At 38.8% G+C, this 20,432-nt stretch overlaps 2 protein-coding genes across 12 annotated transcripts in view; one reads left to right on the top strand and one right to left on the bottom strand.

Moving 5' to 3' along the window:
* cask (calcium/calmodulin dependent serine protein kinase) overlaps nt 1-20,432 on the bottom strand; it is a 154,091-nt gene that overhangs the window by 60,079 nt on the left and 73,580 nt on the right. For all 11 annotated transcript variants that reach the window (XM_023337513.1, XM_023337514.1, XM_023337516.1 and 8 more), the window contains exons 4-5: nt 18,959-19,036; nt 18,596-18,668 (exon numbers count right to left, since the gene is read on the bottom strand). In XM_023337513.1, the coding sequence (XP_023193281.1) occupies nt 18,596-18,668; nt 18,959-19,036 (151 nt within the window). The remainder of the gene's footprint in view (nt 1-18,595; nt 18,669-18,958; nt 19,037-20,432) is intronic.
* gpr82 (G protein-coupled receptor 82) lies at nt 3,507-12,408 on the top strand. The gene is made up of 4 exons (XM_023337522.1): nt 3,507-3,592; nt 7,622-8,412; nt 10,186-10,320; nt 10,399-12,408. The coding sequence occupies exons 2-4, from the start codon at nt 7,627-7,629 to the stop codon at nt 10,630-10,632; spliced, it is 1,155 nt and encodes a 384-aa protein (XP_023193290.1). The 5' UTR covers nt 3,507-3,592; nt 7,622-7,626; the 3' UTR covers nt 10,633-12,408.

The raw sequence follows: 20,432 nt of genomic DNA, 5'->3' as shown, positions 1-20,432 counted from the left end.
TGAGAAATGAGGAAAGACTAGAAGAGAATCATGTATTTCATCATATAAAATGCAGTAAACATTTGATCACTACAGGAATCAATATACATGATTGCTGCTATTTGCTGTTTTATTTGAAGTGATTTGTGTTTCTGAAGTGTGCGCAGTTGACCTCTTGACCGGAGAACCCATGGAAAAGACAAATCAGTCTCAAAGATTTGATGTGTTCATTTATTTATCTGGTTAAATAAAGGACCATATTCTTCAGTATTGGTAGAAAACTGACAAGGAGAGGATCATATTTCATAAAGACTGAATAAACATCTAAAAACATCTTTTTACCAAATGCAAAGTGATACTCTTCACACTGACTCCTTCTGCAGTGCTTCTGAGCTGGAACATCATCGCCCCCTTCAGGACGATGGTAGGATGTTACAGAAATTCCTCAGCTTTCACTCACCCATGATGCACTAAACACATTTTTATGTTCAGTAAATGTAACTCATTAGTTCAAAATGGAACAGTGGAGAAGCAGGACAGACATGTGAACCACATATTTACATTCACTCGATAAAAACCTCACAGCGTTTTCTGTTTTAGGTCAATTAGAATGAACAATCTTGTGCTTATATGCCTGTTTCAAGGCTAATGAGACATTTTTACATGTTTTTTAAATAAATTTTTTACATTGAGAAGTTTATATACATTTCCTAAATATTCATAAGAATATCCTTTAAACTCTGTGATTTGGGTTAAACATTTTGGGGTCCTAATAGGATTGAACCTAATAGTAAACCAAACAAGTGGAGGTTAACAGTTATCTTCTTTATTTTATCTTAGATTCTTGTGGTGTCACAGGAAGTCACATGCTGAAGTAGTCCCTTTAAATATGCGCCTCCATTTAACCGCAGTGTTGTGAAATACAGTAAGTGATCAGAAGTAATGGTTACAGATACATGACAGAATCTGTGTGTAGGAAACCATTTGTCTTTCAAAAGAAATAAAAACTCACATTCATTATTCTGGGTAATAATACTAAAAACTGCAAGATGATATGCTCATATAAATAATTCACTAGGGGGAGACAACAGAAATGGAAACAAGGATGTTAACAAAAGGAAGAGTTGAGAGAAAATAAACTAAATATAAATGATAAAAACAGAAAGTTTGAACTGCAGTGTGTAACTTCTACAACCAATCAGAGCCAGGAGGAGGGGCTTAGCGCTGTCAAGCCTTACCGTGGAGCCGCTGCTAAATGTGCTAAAAAAAAAGCAAATTGCTGTTCCAAGAAAGCTGACGATTAATGGTCACGCTACCAGCAAGGAGCTGTAGAGTAGCAGAGAGCAAAGTGGGAGGATGTGAGAAGGGTGTACACAAGAGTGATTGACAGTGCCAGGCTCTGGTTGTTTCTGACCGAGCCGTGTGTTTCCACAGATGACAATAAGACCACAGGGAGGCAGCAGAAGAGCTCAACTTCTTCACAGATTATTTGTCTCATATTATACTGACCATAATATAGAAACACTTTAAACAAATATGTAAAAAACAATGTTTTTGTTACAGTTACACACTGCAGCTATAAAAATGTGCAAAAATTAATATTATTTGATTAGAAAAATACTAGTAGGGACATTTGAAATGTATTCTTAAAAAACAAAAAAAGGAAAAGTTACTATGATGTGGGGATGTTCCAGCAGCTCAGAGCTGAAACAGAGCATCTGATGAAGAACACAAGTTCTCAGAACAGCAACGTTTCTGAAGGGCTGCTAGGAGAACCCTTTTTCTAAGGAGGAGCTTTCCTGGGTTTTTAGCCCTGTGCTCAGAAAAAAAAAACAAAAAGACGTCAGATTTCCTCTTTCTGCTGCTACTCAGCTACCAAGTTGCTGATTATTTAGAACAAAAAAGTAGATAATGTTCTCTAGAGGTCCAAAAAAGAAGAACCTAACAGTGGTGACTATATGATCGGAATGTAAACGGACATTAGCGGTTATCCAGGATAAAGGCAGGCTGCAGTTAATGAAACATAAAGATTTTACTTTGTGCCAATGCGATGTTAGATTTACATGTTACTTTACTGCAGCTGAAAGACATACAGCAGTTTCTGCTCATTTGTGACCTATATCGGGCACATGTGCAAAAGAAAACAGCATATTTTATACTTGTATTTATTTTTATAGAATGGAGGAAGAACTGGTAATCCTTGCAAGATTAACTTTATAACTATATCACATTCTTACTAAATTAAGACATCTGTGGCTCTCTGCTCTCTTTTGGTGTGATGCTCCATGTTTCTTTTCTCATTTTCAGCTGTATTTGCCTTCATAGTAACAACTTTGTTGAAATAAAATTCCTCAATAAGTAAGACCAGCGTTTGACCACTATGTATAAAATCCACTAAACCTCAGACTCCAGAGTTTGTGTCGCATCAAACGCTGCTCCTAGATCAATGCTAACATTAGCCACGGGAGCAAAACTGTCAAGTTTCTGGGATCTTCTTGTGGCAGCTTTGTGTTTCTCACACTATATATGTCTGTCTACAGTCTTATCATTGTGGTGCCGAGCTTTTATGCTCAGAATGAATGTGGCATAAAAGTGAGGCAAAGATAAACATTGTCCAGCCAACCAGCAATAAATGAACACTTAATCAATGATAGATGCAAAACAGCTATTTGGCTAGCAAGGCTATGTTAGTAGCTAGCTTGCGGTAGACTTAACCGTCTCGATGATAGATGCAAAAAAGCTAGCTAGCTAGCAATGGTATGTTAGCAGCTAGTTAGCGGTGGCCTCAACTGCCTTGAGTCACAGAACGCAAAGAAGATGTCAAACTTTTTCCCTGACAGAAAAGTCCTGCTACATGGAATATACAAGATGAAACGGTCCTGCCACAAAATTTACAACACATGATTAACGTATTTAGGGGCAAAAAATTATATTTCAATGAATTTAAGACATCTCTGCGGCTGAATGGGAAACTGTAATGTGACCAAACGGATTTATCTTACTCCCATTTTTTAATGTTGCTTTTAGAAGTTCCACAGTGAAACATAAAAGTTCTCCACTGCATGTTTGCAGGGTAAAAGTAATGATATCTTCATTTTCTTTTGTATGTGGTATAAAACAATTGTCGTTCCAGCACTAATGGAGAGGGCTTTAAAAAGTGAGGTCGGACAAAGTATGAAGTTGCATTTTACGTGAAGAAATAACGTTACTATTGGGCTCTGCAGATATTCCACAAAACAGTCTCCTGGGTGTGGGGAAAAATTTTATTCTGCAACAAAAGAAGGAAGCTAGTTGACTAAAAAAACAACAACAAAAAAAGAATGCACAGCAAAACCTGAAATAACTCAGTAGCTGTCTTCTGTGTGGTCTATCTGGATCTGCTTACTGTTTGAAGTTGAAATAAATTTAGATGAAGTGAAAAGAAGGTTGAGGCTTACAGACTGACCAGCCCACTTCTGTAGCATTTACAAAAAAGTGCTCAGTCGTAGAGAAAGAGGAAGAAGCTCTGAGAGCTCACTGTCGAGCGGCCGGCTCCTGAGCAGCTCTCTCTCTGTCTGTACCTGTGAATGCGTGGCTGGAGGTGGGGAGGATACTGTCCGAACTGAGACCACAGGTATGTAGAAACCACACTTTGCATGGTGTCAAAATATATCAATGCGGAAACTCTCCTGTGACTCACAACAAAGAACACCTCAGTATTCAAAGGCTGCAGAACCAGAAACTACTGGAATATTATTGTTGACTTCAGCAGCCTCTCTTCTTGATGCCTGGGATACTTCGCTTGTTGCTCTTTCCAGCCTGGGTTCCATTCACAAATAGTTTCTTTATGAATTACTTAACTTTTCTATCGTCTGGCCACAGTACTTAAAACTTTGACAGGGACATCACGACATCTTTTCCTTTGTTTTAGTACCACAGTACATTGAAGATCTCTTGTTGTTGTATCAACCGTCATCCAGATCGCTCAGGAATTCTGGTTCTGTTCTGCTTCCCCAGAACCAGAGCCAAACATGGAGAAGCAGCATTCAGCTTCTATGCACCACTAATCTGGAACAAACTTCCGGAAAACTGAAAAAGAGCCGAAACACTGAGCTCCTTTAAATCTTTAATCTAAAAGATCCACCTGTTTAGAGTCGCTTTTGAACCATGATCAATGAAACACTGAGCAACATTTTGATGTGTAAAGACGACTTGGCAAAACGTAATGTTCCAGTTGTAGACAACCACACCCAGTTTGTTGTATATTTGCTTCAATTTCTATGCAAAACGAATCTGAAACAAACTTCCAGTAAACTGCAAAGTTGTTGAAACATCGAGTTCCTTTAAACTGAGGTTAAAAACCCTCCTGTTCAGATCTGCCTCTGATTTATAATGCACAGAAAATTGATCAATATATTTATTTGATGATTTTGATTATTTAAAATCATACGTCCTTTTCTTTCCCTTCAGTTGCATGTTACTAGAAGTTGATCTGTCATCCGCTGTGTTTGCTTTTTGTTAGTTTTCTTCCTTTATTATCTGTATCGTATTTTAATGGGTTTCGATTTGTAAATGACGGCGTGTTGCTGCCACTCTTGGCCAGGTCTCTCCTGAAAAAGATACTTTTAATCTCAATGAGACATATCTGGTTAAATAACGGTTACATAAATATGAATTCAAAATACGGCATGAAACATATCTAAGTTTATGGTTGTAAAGTCAAACGCTTCAAGGGGTGTGAATACTTTTATTATATCCTCTATTTATTTAATAAATAATAAAGTGATTATTTATTATTATATTGATATTATTCGTAATGTGATTATTTATTAGCTAAAAAAAATCATAAAATAAATAGTGAGTGTGACGTAAAACATTCGGTGACGTGATCAATTTATTTTAAACCGTTTACCAATAAAAACATGAATGTTGGATGAAAAAGGACAAAGTTTTTCCTATAACATGGAAAACTACTTCATATTGATTCATTGATACATTTATATTTTAAATATCTTAATTAAGAGCAAAGAGGAACCGAAGTTAAATTCCTTGTTTTTGTTCAAGAAGTTGGTGAATACATTTGATTTCGACTGAATGCAGAATCGGTAGGAAATATTACGAAAAAGATTTCTACAGGTTCAGATCTTTATTTAGGTTTTGTTGAGTTTAACGTTTCACCTCAAGAGAGTGAGGGAGGAGAGTGTGTGAGATTTAATTGAACACACCACTAATTATTGCTTGTTCACATATATACACATATATGCTTACATCAGTCTCACTGATGTGCAGAGATATGTTAACATTATGCACAACATTCTGCGCAGGCTTGGACAAAAATATCCAAATAAACAAAAATACTAAATTTGAATGCATGTTCAAATTTAGTATTTGAACATGCATTCTAAACATGCTAAAGTTAGTGGCAGAAATATAACACACTGCAGAATTCGAGTAAAATTGCAGGAAAAGCGGGGCATGTTTAACCATCTCACTAGGACAGATGCAAAACAAACCCAAATCATCACCCCTCCACCACCATGCTTAACAGCTGGAATAGACTGTTTGACTTAAACATAATGTCAACAATCTCTACGGTGGTCTACACTGTCCAAATGACAGTTCATGCAGATTCAAGCTGGCAAAAATATATAATAATAAAAAAAAAATCTTCCTAACAAGCAAGGTGTAGTTGTTCTGCTCTTTTTTTTTTTTTAACCGTCCTGGTATGAACTGTAAAAATTTGAATTTTTCACTGAGGTCTGCAGTTTTGGTTTTTGTAAATTTCTCTTAACATCGTACTGCTCGGCTTTCCAGTGATCTTTTTGTTTTTTAGCCTCACGTATAATATAATAATGTTGGAGTTTAAATGGTTAAAACTGGCCTCACGACCCACCGCAGGTTGACAGGAACCAACAGCTACTTCTGTAAGGTCACTTACAGCTGATAATAGTAATAAACTTTATTTAGAAAGGGGACAATGCACAGCTCAAACAAATGTCACCATCTGATGCACGTACCAATTTTTAGCAAAAGATAATCTGCTTTCCCATGACAGGTTACAAGAAAAGCACAAGATTATTGTGGTATTAACTCATTGTTGTGGTTTTCTGTCTTGTTAACACCTCCAGCAGTCCAAAATATGACTCAATTATTCAATCCTTTTAGCTAGCACCACTTAGATGCTACTTTCCCCTCCAAAATGCCAGTGAGGCGTCCAGAGCACGTCTGGTTTTACCAGCCTACAGTTACGGAAATACTCTTCCCCTTTGAAACAATGTTGGGCAACAAGTTACAATTACAAGGATGACGTTGCTAAAACACATTACCTTTAAGCACGACATGTGCAACATCAACAGAGAAAGGAGATTGGTGGTTTTAATTACGTTCATTCTAACCTGCCATGATTTCTGCCATTCTGCGTTGGGCTGGAGCAGATCCTTCCTGACAGAGTTCATGTTTGATACAGAAAAAGATTCAGTTGAAATGTCAGCTGAAACTGGTGGCAACTTCTTTCTAACTTCCCTTAAAGTAAAAGGTTTTCTCTAAAACAGGAAGGAAAAGAGTCATGCTAACCGAAACAGTCTTCCAGACAGGTGGTAGGAAGACATGGAGGGACTCTCTGTAGCTAAACAACAAAGCTCAAGCGCTGGTCTATGGTCTGCTGGTTTGCCATAGACAGAAGATCCAGAATGTGTCTTTGACTCTTGGATCAACTTCTTGCAATTAATTTATCTGAAATCAGGCAGGAATTACAATTAAATCGAGTCTGGAAAATAAAAACATCTAAAATGCGATATGAAGAAAAGCTAAAGAAATTTCGCATAGCACAAACAAAAACAAACATACATCGTGTGGGTGTGTTGGTCAGACTGACACTTAGTGCCTTATCTTCTGCTATACCAGCACGGCATGATACAGAACTGGCCTCACCACAACCACAGGTACTTGTCTAACTTAGACGCAAGAAGACCGCATCTTGTTTTTAACTTTAAAACACTTTTCTTACAGAGTGATGGCTTGTGACAAAAGAGACAAAGTTACGTTGATCCTTTCCAACTCCATGACCAGGTCACGTTGGATATTTGTTCACCAAGGCTCCTTTATAAACCTCAGAGTGCTTAGTAAAACACAACAGCTAGCTAACACACTTTGTATTTATTAAGACTCCCACATACTTGGGAATACCATGCATACCCTGCGAGCTGCACAGAGTGTACGTACTCTCTGCGGACGGTTGGAGTTTTATAGTCAAGTGTACAAGTTCTCTACATTTCCCGTGACAGATTCCTTCATTTCCCACAGTCCTAATGGATGATAGCAAGTTTGATGAGCTGGTTGGGTTCCTATCCCAGTTCCTTCTCCATCAGGGCAGCAACTGCACACCTGCCAATGCAGCAGCAGTCACGCTACTCGTCATTGCAACTGGTTGCGTCGACTCTCGCATTCTCAATAGACTGTACAGTCGAATACAAATGCACGTTCCACTTTTTGATACTAATCTTTTGAAAATCATCTATCCTTTTCCATTCACTTCACACAGCATCATAGCTGCTTCTTACTTCATATTAAATTTAAATTAAACATATTAAAGTTTGTGGTTTAAAAACTGAAAAGGACTATGAAGACTTTTGTTTAAAGTTAATCTCCATTTGTTCTCTTTCAGATTAAATGGAGGACCAATCGTCTCAACATTCACTCCATAATGCCTCCTGTTCCCTGTGTCCCTCAGCGGCAACGCTCTACTTCCTCCCCTCCATCTACGCACTCCTCTTCCTCACCGCTCTGCCGGGGAACCTGCTGTCTTTGTGGGTGTTCCTGCGCTGCATCCCTTCCATCTCTCCCACACACATTTACCTCTCCCACCTGAGCATCTCTAACCTGCTGATGGCCATCATGTTGCCCTTCCTGGCGGTGTACTTCGCCATGGGCACGCACTGGTCCATAAGGGACATCCCATGTCAGATAGTCCTGCACGGCATCACCCCTGTGCTCCACATCAACATCTACATCAGCCTCCTGATCCTCACCTGGGTGGCTCTCAGCCGGTTCGCCGTGCTCATTCGGAACACCCACGCCTCCCGGCCGAGCGCCTGCATCTCACTGCTGCCCCACAGCTTCTTCTCAAGCCTCAAGCGGGTCTCCTTCGCAAACGGGGTGTGCGCCATTCTATGGGTGGTGGCGGTGGGGGGCATCGTTCCGGTGACTGTTTACTACTCTATAAACGAAGCTACAATAAGTGAGGAGGTGTGCTACAGCCCGGTGGTGGAAATAGGAGGCAGCGTGTCTTCAACCACCAGCGTTTCCCTTGTAATTCTGTTCTTCGTCCTCTACCTGCTGGTGCTGGTCTCGTACGTGACCGTCCTGAGGCACATCAAACGCTCGCGCCGCAACGCAAACATCACCAGCTCACAGAGCCTCCTGGCGCGGGTTTCCAGGAACATTGTGGTCATCCAGGTGACTATGAGTTCTTTCAGAACTAAGTTTCATCGTCATTATGTTCCTGTTTGAGATGAGTCAAACTTCCAGGTCTCCAGTCACAGATGTATTAAGTAACATAGTTTTCACCACATTTTCATTCAAAAGACCTGCACTTTCCTGTAATCATTTAAGGTTGTTTCAACCAATGACCTTTAGGAGTTTCTGAAGGTCTTGCAGAAGATTTTTTAAATGCAAGAGAAAAAAACAACACTGTTGAGGCTTTCCATTTGCCTAAGAAGACAGAACCAGGAGCTGGGTTTGACCATAGATAACAGCGTTCCAATTAACATAGTTGGAGATGTTGGAATTTGAACATGGCGACACCCAAGTACACATTGCTTGCAGTGCATTTTATGAACATGATATTAAGCTTTGCTGTCCATCAGCGAGCATCACTTTCATTTGTTCAGTGTAACGTTGTGTAACATGTGACATTGACTTTAGTTTTCTTTCACGTCACAGCTTTCAACTGTTGACGAGAGGAGCCGCCTTTAAATCCTAACTGAGGGTAGTTAGAGTTTTTCCCACTTTCTGAGTGGAAAGTCCAACCTCAGAGGAATTGAAGTTGCTTTTCCTGATTGGGAAGTTGGAATTCGGAGTGGAAGGACAAATCTTCTGTAAACAGCAGATTTCAGAACTAATATGCTTTAGATTTTTGTTATTGCTATTCTGCACACAGTAAAGGCATGTGAATCCTGCTAGAGCAACATGTTGCATAGTGATATCTACAGTATATATATATATAGTTCATCCCAACTGCAGAAAGGAAAAATACAGAATAAAAAACTGAACTTACAGTATTTATCTCTCTAAGCAGTTGCAACATGGACAAATATTTAAGTTGCTTTTTTAACTTCTGGCAGCAGGTAGCTGTGCTAACATGCTATCGCTAGCTTAAACTTAAACAAAAACAGCAAATATTTGGGAGCATTGGTTTCTGCTGCAGTCCCACTGTTTTCTATGTCAATGTTCAGCCACTGGCTACGTGGCTCCAGCAGCTGTTGGTATCATGCACCCAAAGTGAAACAGAAATAATCCTGCAACCCATTCCACAAATAAACTAATTTCCTTTAAAAGGTCTGAAAATCTATTGTACTGCACTGTAGAGAAGTCTTGACTTGTTTGGAAAACTGTTTATATTACAGGAAGGAATCTTCCCTTCCTGTTGCAGAGAAAAATTTTCACTTTAAGGGAAGTCACAAAAACAAGGTGCCATCGATTTGAGCTGACTCTTCAAGTGATGGACTAACGTCATCTTTGTTCTGGATCAAACACGAACTCTTTGTCAGGAAGGATCTACTCTAAACCGGTGTAGGAAGAATAGAAATCCTGATAGCTTAGAAAGGAAGTAATTAAAAAATGAAAAGTGAGGTATGTTCATGTTCTCCGGATGTCATTCTGCCTCAGAGTGTCTCAGTGGAGAGTTGAGATGTTTGGATAAAAGACATCAGCAGCGTGGCTCCACATTTCACTGAGCATAAAGCTAAACGGTGTTTCTAACAATGTTGTCCGTCTTCTACATTCACATCTACACTTTAAAATACAATTTCTCTGTTACAGTATATTGCACCATTTATGGAAATACAAAGTAGTAAGGGAAGACATACAGTCCATCCAGAAAGTATTCATAGAGCGTCACTTTTTCCACAGTTTTATGCTAAAACCTTATTACAAATTGTATTCATATCTTTATAAAAAAGGAAGGTGGTTCAGTGATGTTTTACAATTTTTTTTTTTAACTCTGTGCAGGTTGTCCTGTCTTTGTGTCTGCTGCCTTATCACATCTTCAAACCCATCTTCATCATTCTGGCTCATTATCAGTCTTCTTCGCTGGACTCCTCCTGTTCTGCCACCACCTGTCACCCCCTGAACGTCTTCATCGAGGTAACTGAGTTCCACCTCCACGTCTCACTTCCTGGCTTCGGAGCAGATAGCATCACCTTCTCTCTGCTCTCTCTCCAGCTAAAGAACTGCCTGTTCCTGCTCGCCGTTCTGAGGTCCTCCACTGACCCTGTGATGTACTTCCTGTTGGACAGGACCTTTCGCCAGCAGGCCCTGAGCCTTCTAAGGAACAACAACTTTAACAAAGGCCAAATAATATGGACGACTACAGAGAGTGCAAATCAGAAGACAGAAAAAGTCGGGGAAGGAAATGTGATCTTATCGAGTGTGGTGTTGGCTTGCGAAAGAAGTTAACTGATCAAGTGCGACAAGTAAGATGTGCCTTGACTGTGTTTTAGACATAATTTTTCCCCCAAAATGCCTCATATGCCACAACAATACCGCAGTGATGCAACAGGTCCAACATGGGACAGAATGCATGTGTGCTGGGCCTCCAGCCATGAAGAAGATGAGAAGAAGAAGATGAAGAAGAGACTGATATAAGAACTATGAATCCCACAATGCATTGCATTAACCTACTTTCCATTTAGCAGGAAAAGGAGGAGTTTCACTGAGACATCATGACATCATGTTAACAGGCCAGTCGATGAAAGACGTCGTCTTCTGTTTTATTCCATCAAAGGAACAAAACCCTGGCAACTGAGCTTCAGCCGCCATTGTTTTCCCTTAGCTGGAGAAATTAGTTAGGACGAAGCAACTTAAGTATTGCCTCATTGTGTATTTCATTGTGTTTTTGTATTGTCGATGCTTAAGAATGTTCCAAACGGAGCTAGCAAACCGGATGGATGGCTCCGGTTTGCTAAGGTACTGAGAGTCCAGGAACATGAGCTTGTCTGCTTTTTTTACTGGTATTTTTTTCTTTCCTTTCCTAGCCTAGCCTATATGAAATATTTAGCTATAGAGCAAGCTAAATGTCAGTCTTCTGAAATGCTAAATGCTAGCTAGACTAAGGTAATAGTTAATGGAAAGCAGTAACCAAGACTATCAGTTATTCAAGCTATTCAAACTTGATTCCCCTGAGTGGTTTCATCACTGATAGTCCAGTAACATGAGTTTGTCTACATTACTGATATTTTTTAATCTTTTTCTTTTTGCTAGCCTATCTGAAATATCTCTGCAATTAGCTAAATGTCTGTTTGTGCCACGGTCAGCCTTGGCAAGCCGCAAGTGCTCAAAAACAATTATCGCTATTAATGGTGCTTAGACTTGAAAGAGATAGCTAAAAAAAAAGAAGAAGAAGCAATGCCTAAACTAGCTTCTAGTTGTCTGTTTAATCAGCCATCTTGTGAGAGGCAACAGGATTTGGTGAGATCTTGATATTTACTTTTTACTAGTTTATTTGTTTTCATTACTTTTTCATCTTGTTACTATAGCCTCATGAATTCTTTTTATTAAAGTATTTTAAGTGTAAGGTTGTATTCTTTTTGTTAAACTCGTATATAGAAGCTGTCAATTATAATTTCTGTGTGTAGAGCTTGCTGTTTGAAGAATGCTGGGCTTGTACCTTCATTGATCTTTATTTCAATATCTAAGCAGACAGATATTTATAGACAGTAACTGAGATTGAACAGTTATTACATCCCTGATAATCCGGTGGTGGCGGACTTGTTCATTTTGATCTAATCTACTAATTTTATTAGCATGCTAACTACCAACGGTTGAATCAAAGTCTTTATTGGATTGAAAAAGAAAAACTCCTGTGCTTCTGAATCCTCTCTGTCCCGACTCCAGTCGGACACAGCAGGACACAGGGCCTGGTTCTGGTTCTGCTGGACAATTTGGAAAAAATTTTTTAAATTTTTTTTATTTATTTATTTTTGCACTTTTAGCAGTTTGTGCCTCTTTAAAGGTACATAGTACCACACAAACCCTGCATCCTCCTTTCCTGTTTGAAGCTACATCAGACAGGAAAACCTCATCAAGCTTTAGAAGATAAAGATCATGTTCAGTTCCACAGAACTGCAAAAACACAACATCTTACCAAGTAATTTTGGTTTAGTTTCTAGTATGTTCTAGTTTTCATGTGCTTGAAATAAGGCAAAAACTAACAAGAAACTTTTCAGCAAGATATTTTAGCTGGCTTTAAGTCAATAATTTCTTAATATTGATGAAGTTTTTCTTCCATTCACAGATTATTTCACTTATAAGACAATATATTTCCCCATGTTAAACATGAAATAATCTGCACAACCTGCACAAATATTTAAGCAGATGGGAAGTTTGCAGTTATATTTATATGGCTTCCTCTTTTTATTCTGTTATTCTTTTTTTCTTCTTTTTTTTACAGCTTGTCTGACTGGTTTCTGTTTGTGATCTGATATGCATCGTTCTGCATCTGTTGGATGACAACAAAGATAATCTGAAAGTTCATTTGCTCTCAGCTCAGGGTGACTGTCCTGTAGTCCTGACCTCAGACCTTTGACCTCATTTTTGTGTCTTCATTCTAACAACTATTGGTTCTTTTCCATGTTTAACCTGTGAGTTAAACAGGTTGTAAATATTTGATATGTGTGTGTCATAAAGCTTGTTCAGTAATCGGAACTAAATTATAAATGAGGAATTACTCTGAGTGCGGGTGTGCTGAAAGTGTGTGTGTGTGTGTGTGTGTTTTGGTGTGTGGGATGACAAAAATCTATGAAGTTCTGTCATTCAGTTCATTTCATCTGAGCATAGCATCTTCTTCTATTATGCTTGTCTCATTGTCCAACTCCGTTGCACAATGAGGCTTCACGAGGTTGGAACAGGAAGAGAGAGAATCTGGAACCGTTCCTCTCTGGTGATTGGTCCAAAGTCCTGGTTCCAGTCTCCTCCTCTGTTCACCCCACATGGTTTCTGTAAGTTTTAGTTCGGAGGCCTGTGGCGCCATTGAGAAAGTTTTATTTTCAGCGGTGTGTTGACTTAGTCATATTCTTTGCTGCTTTCTTGCTAAAGACCCGTTCTTCTGTTGACTTGCACAGTTCACCAGATTTTTATTTAAAACTGGGTATTTCACAGCTCTCTCGTGGTTCCCATGGCATTTTAAAGGTTGTAGCTTTAACCAGTCATTCCTCAGTCAGACTCCATCCTATGCACTTCCTGACACAAGCCAAGTTGGGTATTGCACTTAAGGTACTGCACACTGCATCTGTTGATTAGCCCATGGGTTTATAAACAACAACGTCTCAAACACCATTTTCAATTTTTGGCAAGACTGTAGGGGTTGGCAAGATAGCGAATCCCTAATAATTCCACGGTCAAAACCTTGAGTCCAAACCTCAGTTGTGGCAGAACAGTGCATGTGGTGTCAACTAGATGGGATAACACACAGCGAACAAATTTACAGAGAGATTTCTTAGGAACTGGCCAACCAAGGGTACACACGCAAAATCATCAGAGCATCGACTACAGACCCTGCACCGCATCTTCCTGTCCATATTCACTGCCAATGGAGACACACCTACTTTGGCTGGAACTGAACCAGACTTCAACCGGCTGGGGAGAAACTAGAAAATGAAATAAAGGGGCTTTGGTGAACTCAAGATGGCACCCTCTGTTGCAGTGGCAATGTAAATATTGGTTCTGGTCAAGTCTATTAGCGAGTATTAAAAGTTCCCAGAAAAATTGAGTAATCACAAAATCTTTCTAAAATGTTCGGTGTGAGATTATGCTCTAGCATAAACAGATGAAGATACTTTTGTTTTTTTTACACATTTCTACCTTAATCTTTGAGTTTTGACTCCTAATAGATGAATCTGATCACTTTTCACTTCAAACCTACCAACTAATTCAGCCGCATATGGACATAACTGAGCATTTAGAGGTAACACCATCCCACGTTGGTCGTTACATAAGCCACACTTAGAAGAAGGCCCGTCTGACCCGACTTGAAGGCGACACGTAAAAGAGCCAAAAAATACCAACAACCTCTGGTTTAACGTTTAAAATGAATTTGAATGCAGATTCAGCTCTTTTTCACTGAACAATAACAGTTCACAACAAACACCCACACAACGAGTCAACAGACGTCCTAATTAAATCAGACACACTCTTAGCTGCTAAATATCCTCAGAACCAACTCTACTTTCAGTCAGTAGGTGAATCTCTCTTTGTTCACTGATGATTAAAAATATAATTAAGAATAAAAAAAGATTGCTATCAGAAATGGAACAAAAAATAACTAACCAATTAACATCTGATAAGCAGCTTTAATCAGTTAATGCTGCGAAATGTGTGTTTACACACAATTACAGCAAACCATTCCCTATAATCAGAACTACACACAGTTACTGACAAGCAGTTCAAAATCTTGTGTATAGTTGAAATGCATAAAAATAGTACAGACATGGTTTGTTTCCGTCATGCAAAATCCCAACAATACGAGCTGGAGTTTACTGCTGTAACATGACAAGAGGAGCAAAAAGACCCAAGGTGGTTGAATACTTATGCAAGGTGTCTGTAGCAGAACTACTGTATAAAGAGGAAGTTCTCCATGAATCTGACCCACCAAGACTGAACGCAGCTGTAAATGTACCTGATGTGAAATAAACCGCAATGACCGACAGCAATAATTTAATGCAGATCAAACTAACCAAGACGGTTGATGATGAGGAATCACTAACCTGAAACAAGAATCAACTCATTTTGTTTGTTTAATGAAACCTGACAGATGGGGAAGGGTTATACTTAAAACTTGAGGTGTGTATTTTTTTTCTTGTGTTTTTCCATTGACAGTTCAACTTCTGCTTTTGTGAGAATCTCTGCGACCGCAGAAAAAGCAGCAGGGACTGACTGAAATTTGGCCACACACAGATAAGAACTGCTTTGATTGGAGCAATAAAATAATATTTTAAATTGTTATGTTGAAGTTTATTTATGTGTCTCTATAGAGTCTTGAAAGCCACACAAAAAGCTGCAGCAAGCCTGTCACAATTCATTTATCTGGACGATAAATTATTCCAAAAATTATTGCGATAAACAATAATATTGTCATTTTGAAACCATTTTCAGCTAATATATCGATAATAGCATAATAATGCAAGTTTGCCCTCTCAAAGATCAATAAACTTTAATTTAGTGAAGAACACGCCACACCGGAACTGGAAGATATTTTGAATATCCAAAATAAGTTACATTTTTTAAAAATAAAAACAGGAAGTCATTGGTAAATAAACCAGTGGAAAATGAAAAAAAAAATTCCACCCTACAAAAGTTTATTTCTAGAAACGTCTGACCCTACCTGCCTGATGCATGACTGAAGGAGAACCCTCAATCACAGAGCATCACAGTCAACACCTCAAGGATCATTGGATGCCATTATAGAAGTTGTTAGCTCCGCCACAAAACCACCCATCATCACGCACACACACACACACACACACACACCCACACACTCACACCACTAACGATCCTGTGAGCAGCGCCAGTACATGGCTCTGAGATCCAAGTGGACTGAGGCCATTTTCTCCTGTCATACAGCTGACATTCACGTGTTCTGTGGGGAAATGCGTCTCGCCTCCATCAGTCACACTTGTAGCTATTCATATGCAAAATGTGGCATTTGAGCCTCGCTGGGCCTGTAAGGGACACAAAACTGCTGCCTTTGAAAACTGCAAAAAACAATCATTTATGTTCCTACATTTCTTTTTTTTTTTTACAATGGGGATGTAAGTAGTGTCATCACATCTGTATCCACCTCAGCAATAAACTGTTTCAGATGAGAAGGCGCCGCATTAACAAGCCTGAGCCGAAGCTGAGGAGAAAATGTTTGGGAGAATAAACTGGGGTCGCACCGATTCACTTCTTTACCTTCCAATACCGATATCTGAGGTTTAGTATTGGCTGAAATCGATCTGATGCAGAATAGCAGCACTGAATTGACTTAAAACATTTCCTTTTTTAAAACATGGACATAAATGTACTGAATTACAAATTTATTTAATAACTCCACGTCAGAACAACACTTAAATACAAAAAGTTTCACAAGCTTGGTTAAACATGTAAAAACAACTTTGATTTATTCAGTCAGTGCAATTAGGAGTAGAGTGGCAAGTGGAAAATAAGTAATAAAGAAACCAAAAATAACATAAACAATAGAGTGACTACATGGTCAAACATGCAAAAACTAAACTGTAGTCAGAAAGTGTAATTACAAATTCTAAATAAAATGTAAAATAAATAATACAGCATGATGGCACAAAGCACAGAGTTACATTTTGCTTTGTGGATGATTAATTAATTAATTTGGGTTTATTTGACACACACAGACAAACTGAACAGAACAGCAGTCCCATGTGCGCATTATAACGGTTATGGCAAAAGCTAATTTGCAGCACTTGTCCCTGGATCAGCTTTTTAAGTAGTTATATCTATAATATTTAAAAACTAGTAGAAAGTGAAATTATTAATAATTTCAAATAATGCAACAGGATGTTGACAACATATAGACTTTGATTTAATGGCCATTGAACCAATTACCAAACTGGGTGGTGGTAGTGGCTGGGCGATCACGCTTGGAAAATAAAAAATTTCAGGTTTTTTTTTATACCAAATCCAATTTCCAATTTTAATAATTTTTTATCTTGTTCTTAATTGCTTTTCTTTCAATCATCCCTTCTGGAAGCTAAAGTCCCCCAAAAAATAAAACTGTAAAACAAGATGGCAGACTGAAATCACTCAGAACAACGAGAGCTGCTGCAAATAAAGACCACTAGTGGCAGAAAAAAAAAGAGAAGCAATCAACTGGTTGTGCAAACCCCCCTCCTCCTGCACAGACGCAGTTATATTCCTGGTTATCCGCTGCATATGATCCAAAGCCCTCTGTACTTGTGCTCCATCCGACAGGAGAGCCTCTCACCTGAGTGTGTTTGCAGATAAAAGAAGTATGGCTGCTGATAAGCGAGGTGCGAGGATTTATGTTTCCCATGAAACGTCCCGCAGCGTTTTCAGATTCCTCGCACCTGTGATTTCCAGATTCGACGTTCGGCTCTGCTCTTGACTAGGAAACGGTGCGTCGAAGCACGAACGCGGGGTCCCAGAAAAAGATGGTTCAACCTTCACAACGGGTTGCTGCGACTCGGGCCACTAAACAGATTTAATCTGATCTAATGGTGGGAAAACATCGGCAGAAAACGGATACACGCAGGTGCCACCGGGGGGAGGAGTTCGGCAAAGCGTGTTGGGGAGATAAGTACAGTGGAGAGAGGGACTTATGGCCGTCAGGGGCTTTAAATGAATCCTTTGACTTTCATGCGTGAAAAGATGCGACTCTGGAAACCTGATCCATATTTAACGACTCTGGTTTTGTGAGCACTCTGAATGTGTGTCTGTAACTTTAAAGGGCGCTGAGAAGCCTGAAAAACACAGGAAGCTCACAAAGCCACAGCAATAACAGAGGTGTTCACCATCCTGCAACAAAGTGGAACTCTGAATCTCTAACGCTGGGCTGTCAAACTCATTTTCATTACGGGCCAAATCAGGATCACGAATGCTCTTAAAGGGCCGAGTGTGCCAGAATGCATCGATAAAACAAATTAAACTGTTAAAGAGGCGGTATTAGTGTTTTTAAGGTACAACATGTCATTTTATAGCACTTTCAAGTAACTATGTTACCTTCAGTTGTGAAAAAATGCTACATATCAAATATGACATAAAAAAAATTACTTTGCAATTTAAAACTTTGAAATTGGGTCTCTGTCTCTTTAAAAACTCCTGCTTCTTCTGAAGCGCCGCCTTCAGGAAGCCATCAAAACAAGTAACTCCTGTAATGAGCTCAACAGATGCACAGTCCCACCAGGTGTTTGCTAATTGCTGCTGGCTAGTCGGTAGGAGCTGAATGGGGCAGAGCTGCTCTGAGGGGCGGAAGCTTGAAAACTGCAGCTCTGAGGAGGAGCTTTGTCCTTGAAGGCGGAGCTAAGTCAGGTTGTATAAGCAAGTTATTTTTGCTTATTGCCACTAATTGCCAATATTGTTTATCTATGTCTGTATTAGTGACTTCTTTTTCTTTTTTCATTTTGTTTTGATTGTTTTTAGTATTGTCTTTTTTTATTATAGATGGAAAAGTTGAAAATAAGCAATATAAACACATAGAAAACAGCTTCTTCCCTAATTATTTGCTTTAACTTTACTGTTTATTTTTTTAATTCTCAATAAAGTTAAGTTGAAATAATTATTGGTTTTTTTATTTACGCGATGGTTCAGAATGTGTGGAGGAAGAGCAAAGAGGAAACAAAGGACGTCTAAACATGACAGCAAAGCATGAGGAGGATGAAGTCAGAGGTACCTTAACGTCTCTGTGGATGATGTTGTTGTCGTGGCAATAACGCAGCGCCTCGAGGATCTGCCTCATGTAATGACTGAAATCAAGAAGTCATGTAGTTAGTGTTGCATCTCAGCGTTTGTTCACCCTGATGACATAAACAGCTTGAAAGCAACAGATTAAAAGAGACTACAAATGGACACCACATTTAACAGATTTTCATTTACAACTGAAGTTAGAAACCCGCGTATCATTTCCCTAAATGCCCCCGAAACATGTTGAAATTTGTAGTTTTAATGTAACAAAATGTAAAAAAAAAAAAAAGACTCAGCAGGATTAAATACTTTGGTGAGGCTCTGAAGGACAACCGAACAGCTCGACGCTCACCTGGCCACTGCCTCGCTGTAGACGAAGCCAGCGTCCGCCCTCTTCACGATCTCGAAGCACAGGTCTGCCCCGTCCATGCTGACAGACACAAACGGAGGGAACGTTTTTAAACTCACGTCTGAACTCAGGACAAATCTGCACAAAGGAAATTTACATGAGATCTTAAGCTAATGGAGCTCAAGTTTTGTGCTGCGTTTAGGGCGATCGCCGATTTCTACAAAGCCTGACCTGCCGGTTCCAATTTTGGCCAGTATCAATTTTTTTTTTTTTTAAATCCAAAACATTGTTAGATACAGCAACAAAGTTGCTAATTTGGCAACAGTGGGGCGACTTATTGTCAACCGCACAGGTGCAGATGTAACCGAGTGAGGAGGTTGATTTTCAGACCTTTGTGAGGTAAATAGGACCATTGGTCCTCTCTCTGGTTGCTTCTATTTACATTTCAAATGTCTTTAAATCAAGAGCCAAGTGTGCAAACTTAGTCAAGGCTATCACTCACATAGATTCACTGAAAATCTCCTGGAATGTCAGCTGGGAAATTCTGATAGAGCAAATCAAGGATCTATGCCACCTTGTGTCAACGGCTCCATCTCCTGGTGGAGTGTATGGGCGTAAAGGACCTCCTGGAACATGTTAGGACCATCTGAGCATCATTTAAACACCCACCTTAGTAAGGTGTTTAATTTTAGTAATGTTATCTTAGTAGATAACATTACTAAGCCTTATCTTAGTCATGTTTATGACCTGTCCATTTTTCCTTTGGCACACTTGCTGTACATATATTTACATATACATATCTGCATTTTTTTTAAATCTTTGCAAGGACTGCTCTTAAGTTGTCTTTTATATTAACAGCATTTCATATTTTTACAATTTATAGCATTTTATATTTTATTTTTATTTTATCTACAACTACTACTCAGTGGTAGTTGTTATTGTGTCTTGTCTCTATGCTGTAACTGCGAAGTAATTTCCCTGCTGGGATGAATAAAGTACTTCTATTCTATTCTATTCTATTCTATTCTATTCTATTCTATTCTATTTTTTTATAGTCACAGTACAACACACCATGTCATCTAGAAGCTTTGGATCGATTAATAAGATTAATTGACATATTTTTTGACATATTTTTTTTAGAAATTTTCTGAGCTTGTAAAGTCAAAAATATTGACTTTGCAAGCTCGGAAAATGGTTGACCCTGTCAGGAAATTTTCAGAGTTTCTAAAGTAGAAAATTTTTGACTTTTCAAACTCAGAAAATTTCAGACTTTTTCATCGCAAATTTACGACTTTTTGAGCTCAGACATTTCGAGTGCCTTATAGAAAATTTCTGAGATTCATTTCAAAATTTCTGAGTTTTTTGGCAAACGTTTGCTCCTTTTATTTTATTTTTACATCTGCATTTTCCATAATATACAGTCTTACTGAATTATTTATTCCCAAAGATTAATAGACAGTAATCTCAAATTAAGTGG

Source organism: Xiphophorus maculatus, chromosome 7, assembly GCF_002775205.1.
Source record: "Xiphophorus maculatus strain JP 163 A chromosome 7, X_maculatus-5.0-male, whole genome shotgun sequence".
In the NCBI taxonomy this organism is placed as follows: Eukaryota; Metazoa; Chordata; class Actinopteri; order Cyprinodontiformes; family Poeciliidae; genus Xiphophorus; species Xiphophorus maculatus.
Note: the sequence above shows the minus strand (reverse complement) of the source record. Positions and strands in the feature narration are given on the sequence as shown.

What these genes read in the sequence shown, in the direction of transcription:
- gpr82 (XM_023337522.1), top strand. Translation starts at nt 7,627, where the DNA reads ATGGAGGACCAATCGTCTCAACATTCACTCCATAATGCCTCCTGTTCC. An exon ending in GGAACATTGTGGTCATCCAG is followed by an intron (nt 8,413 to 10,185) that starts GTGACTATGAGT and finishes AACTCTGTGCAG; the next exon opens with GTTGTCCTGTCTTTGTGTCT. An exon ending in CCCTGAACGTCTTCATCGAG is followed by an intron (nt 10,321 to 10,398) that starts GTAACTGAGTTC and finishes CTCTCTCTCCAG; the next exon opens with CTAAAGAACTGCCTGTTCCT.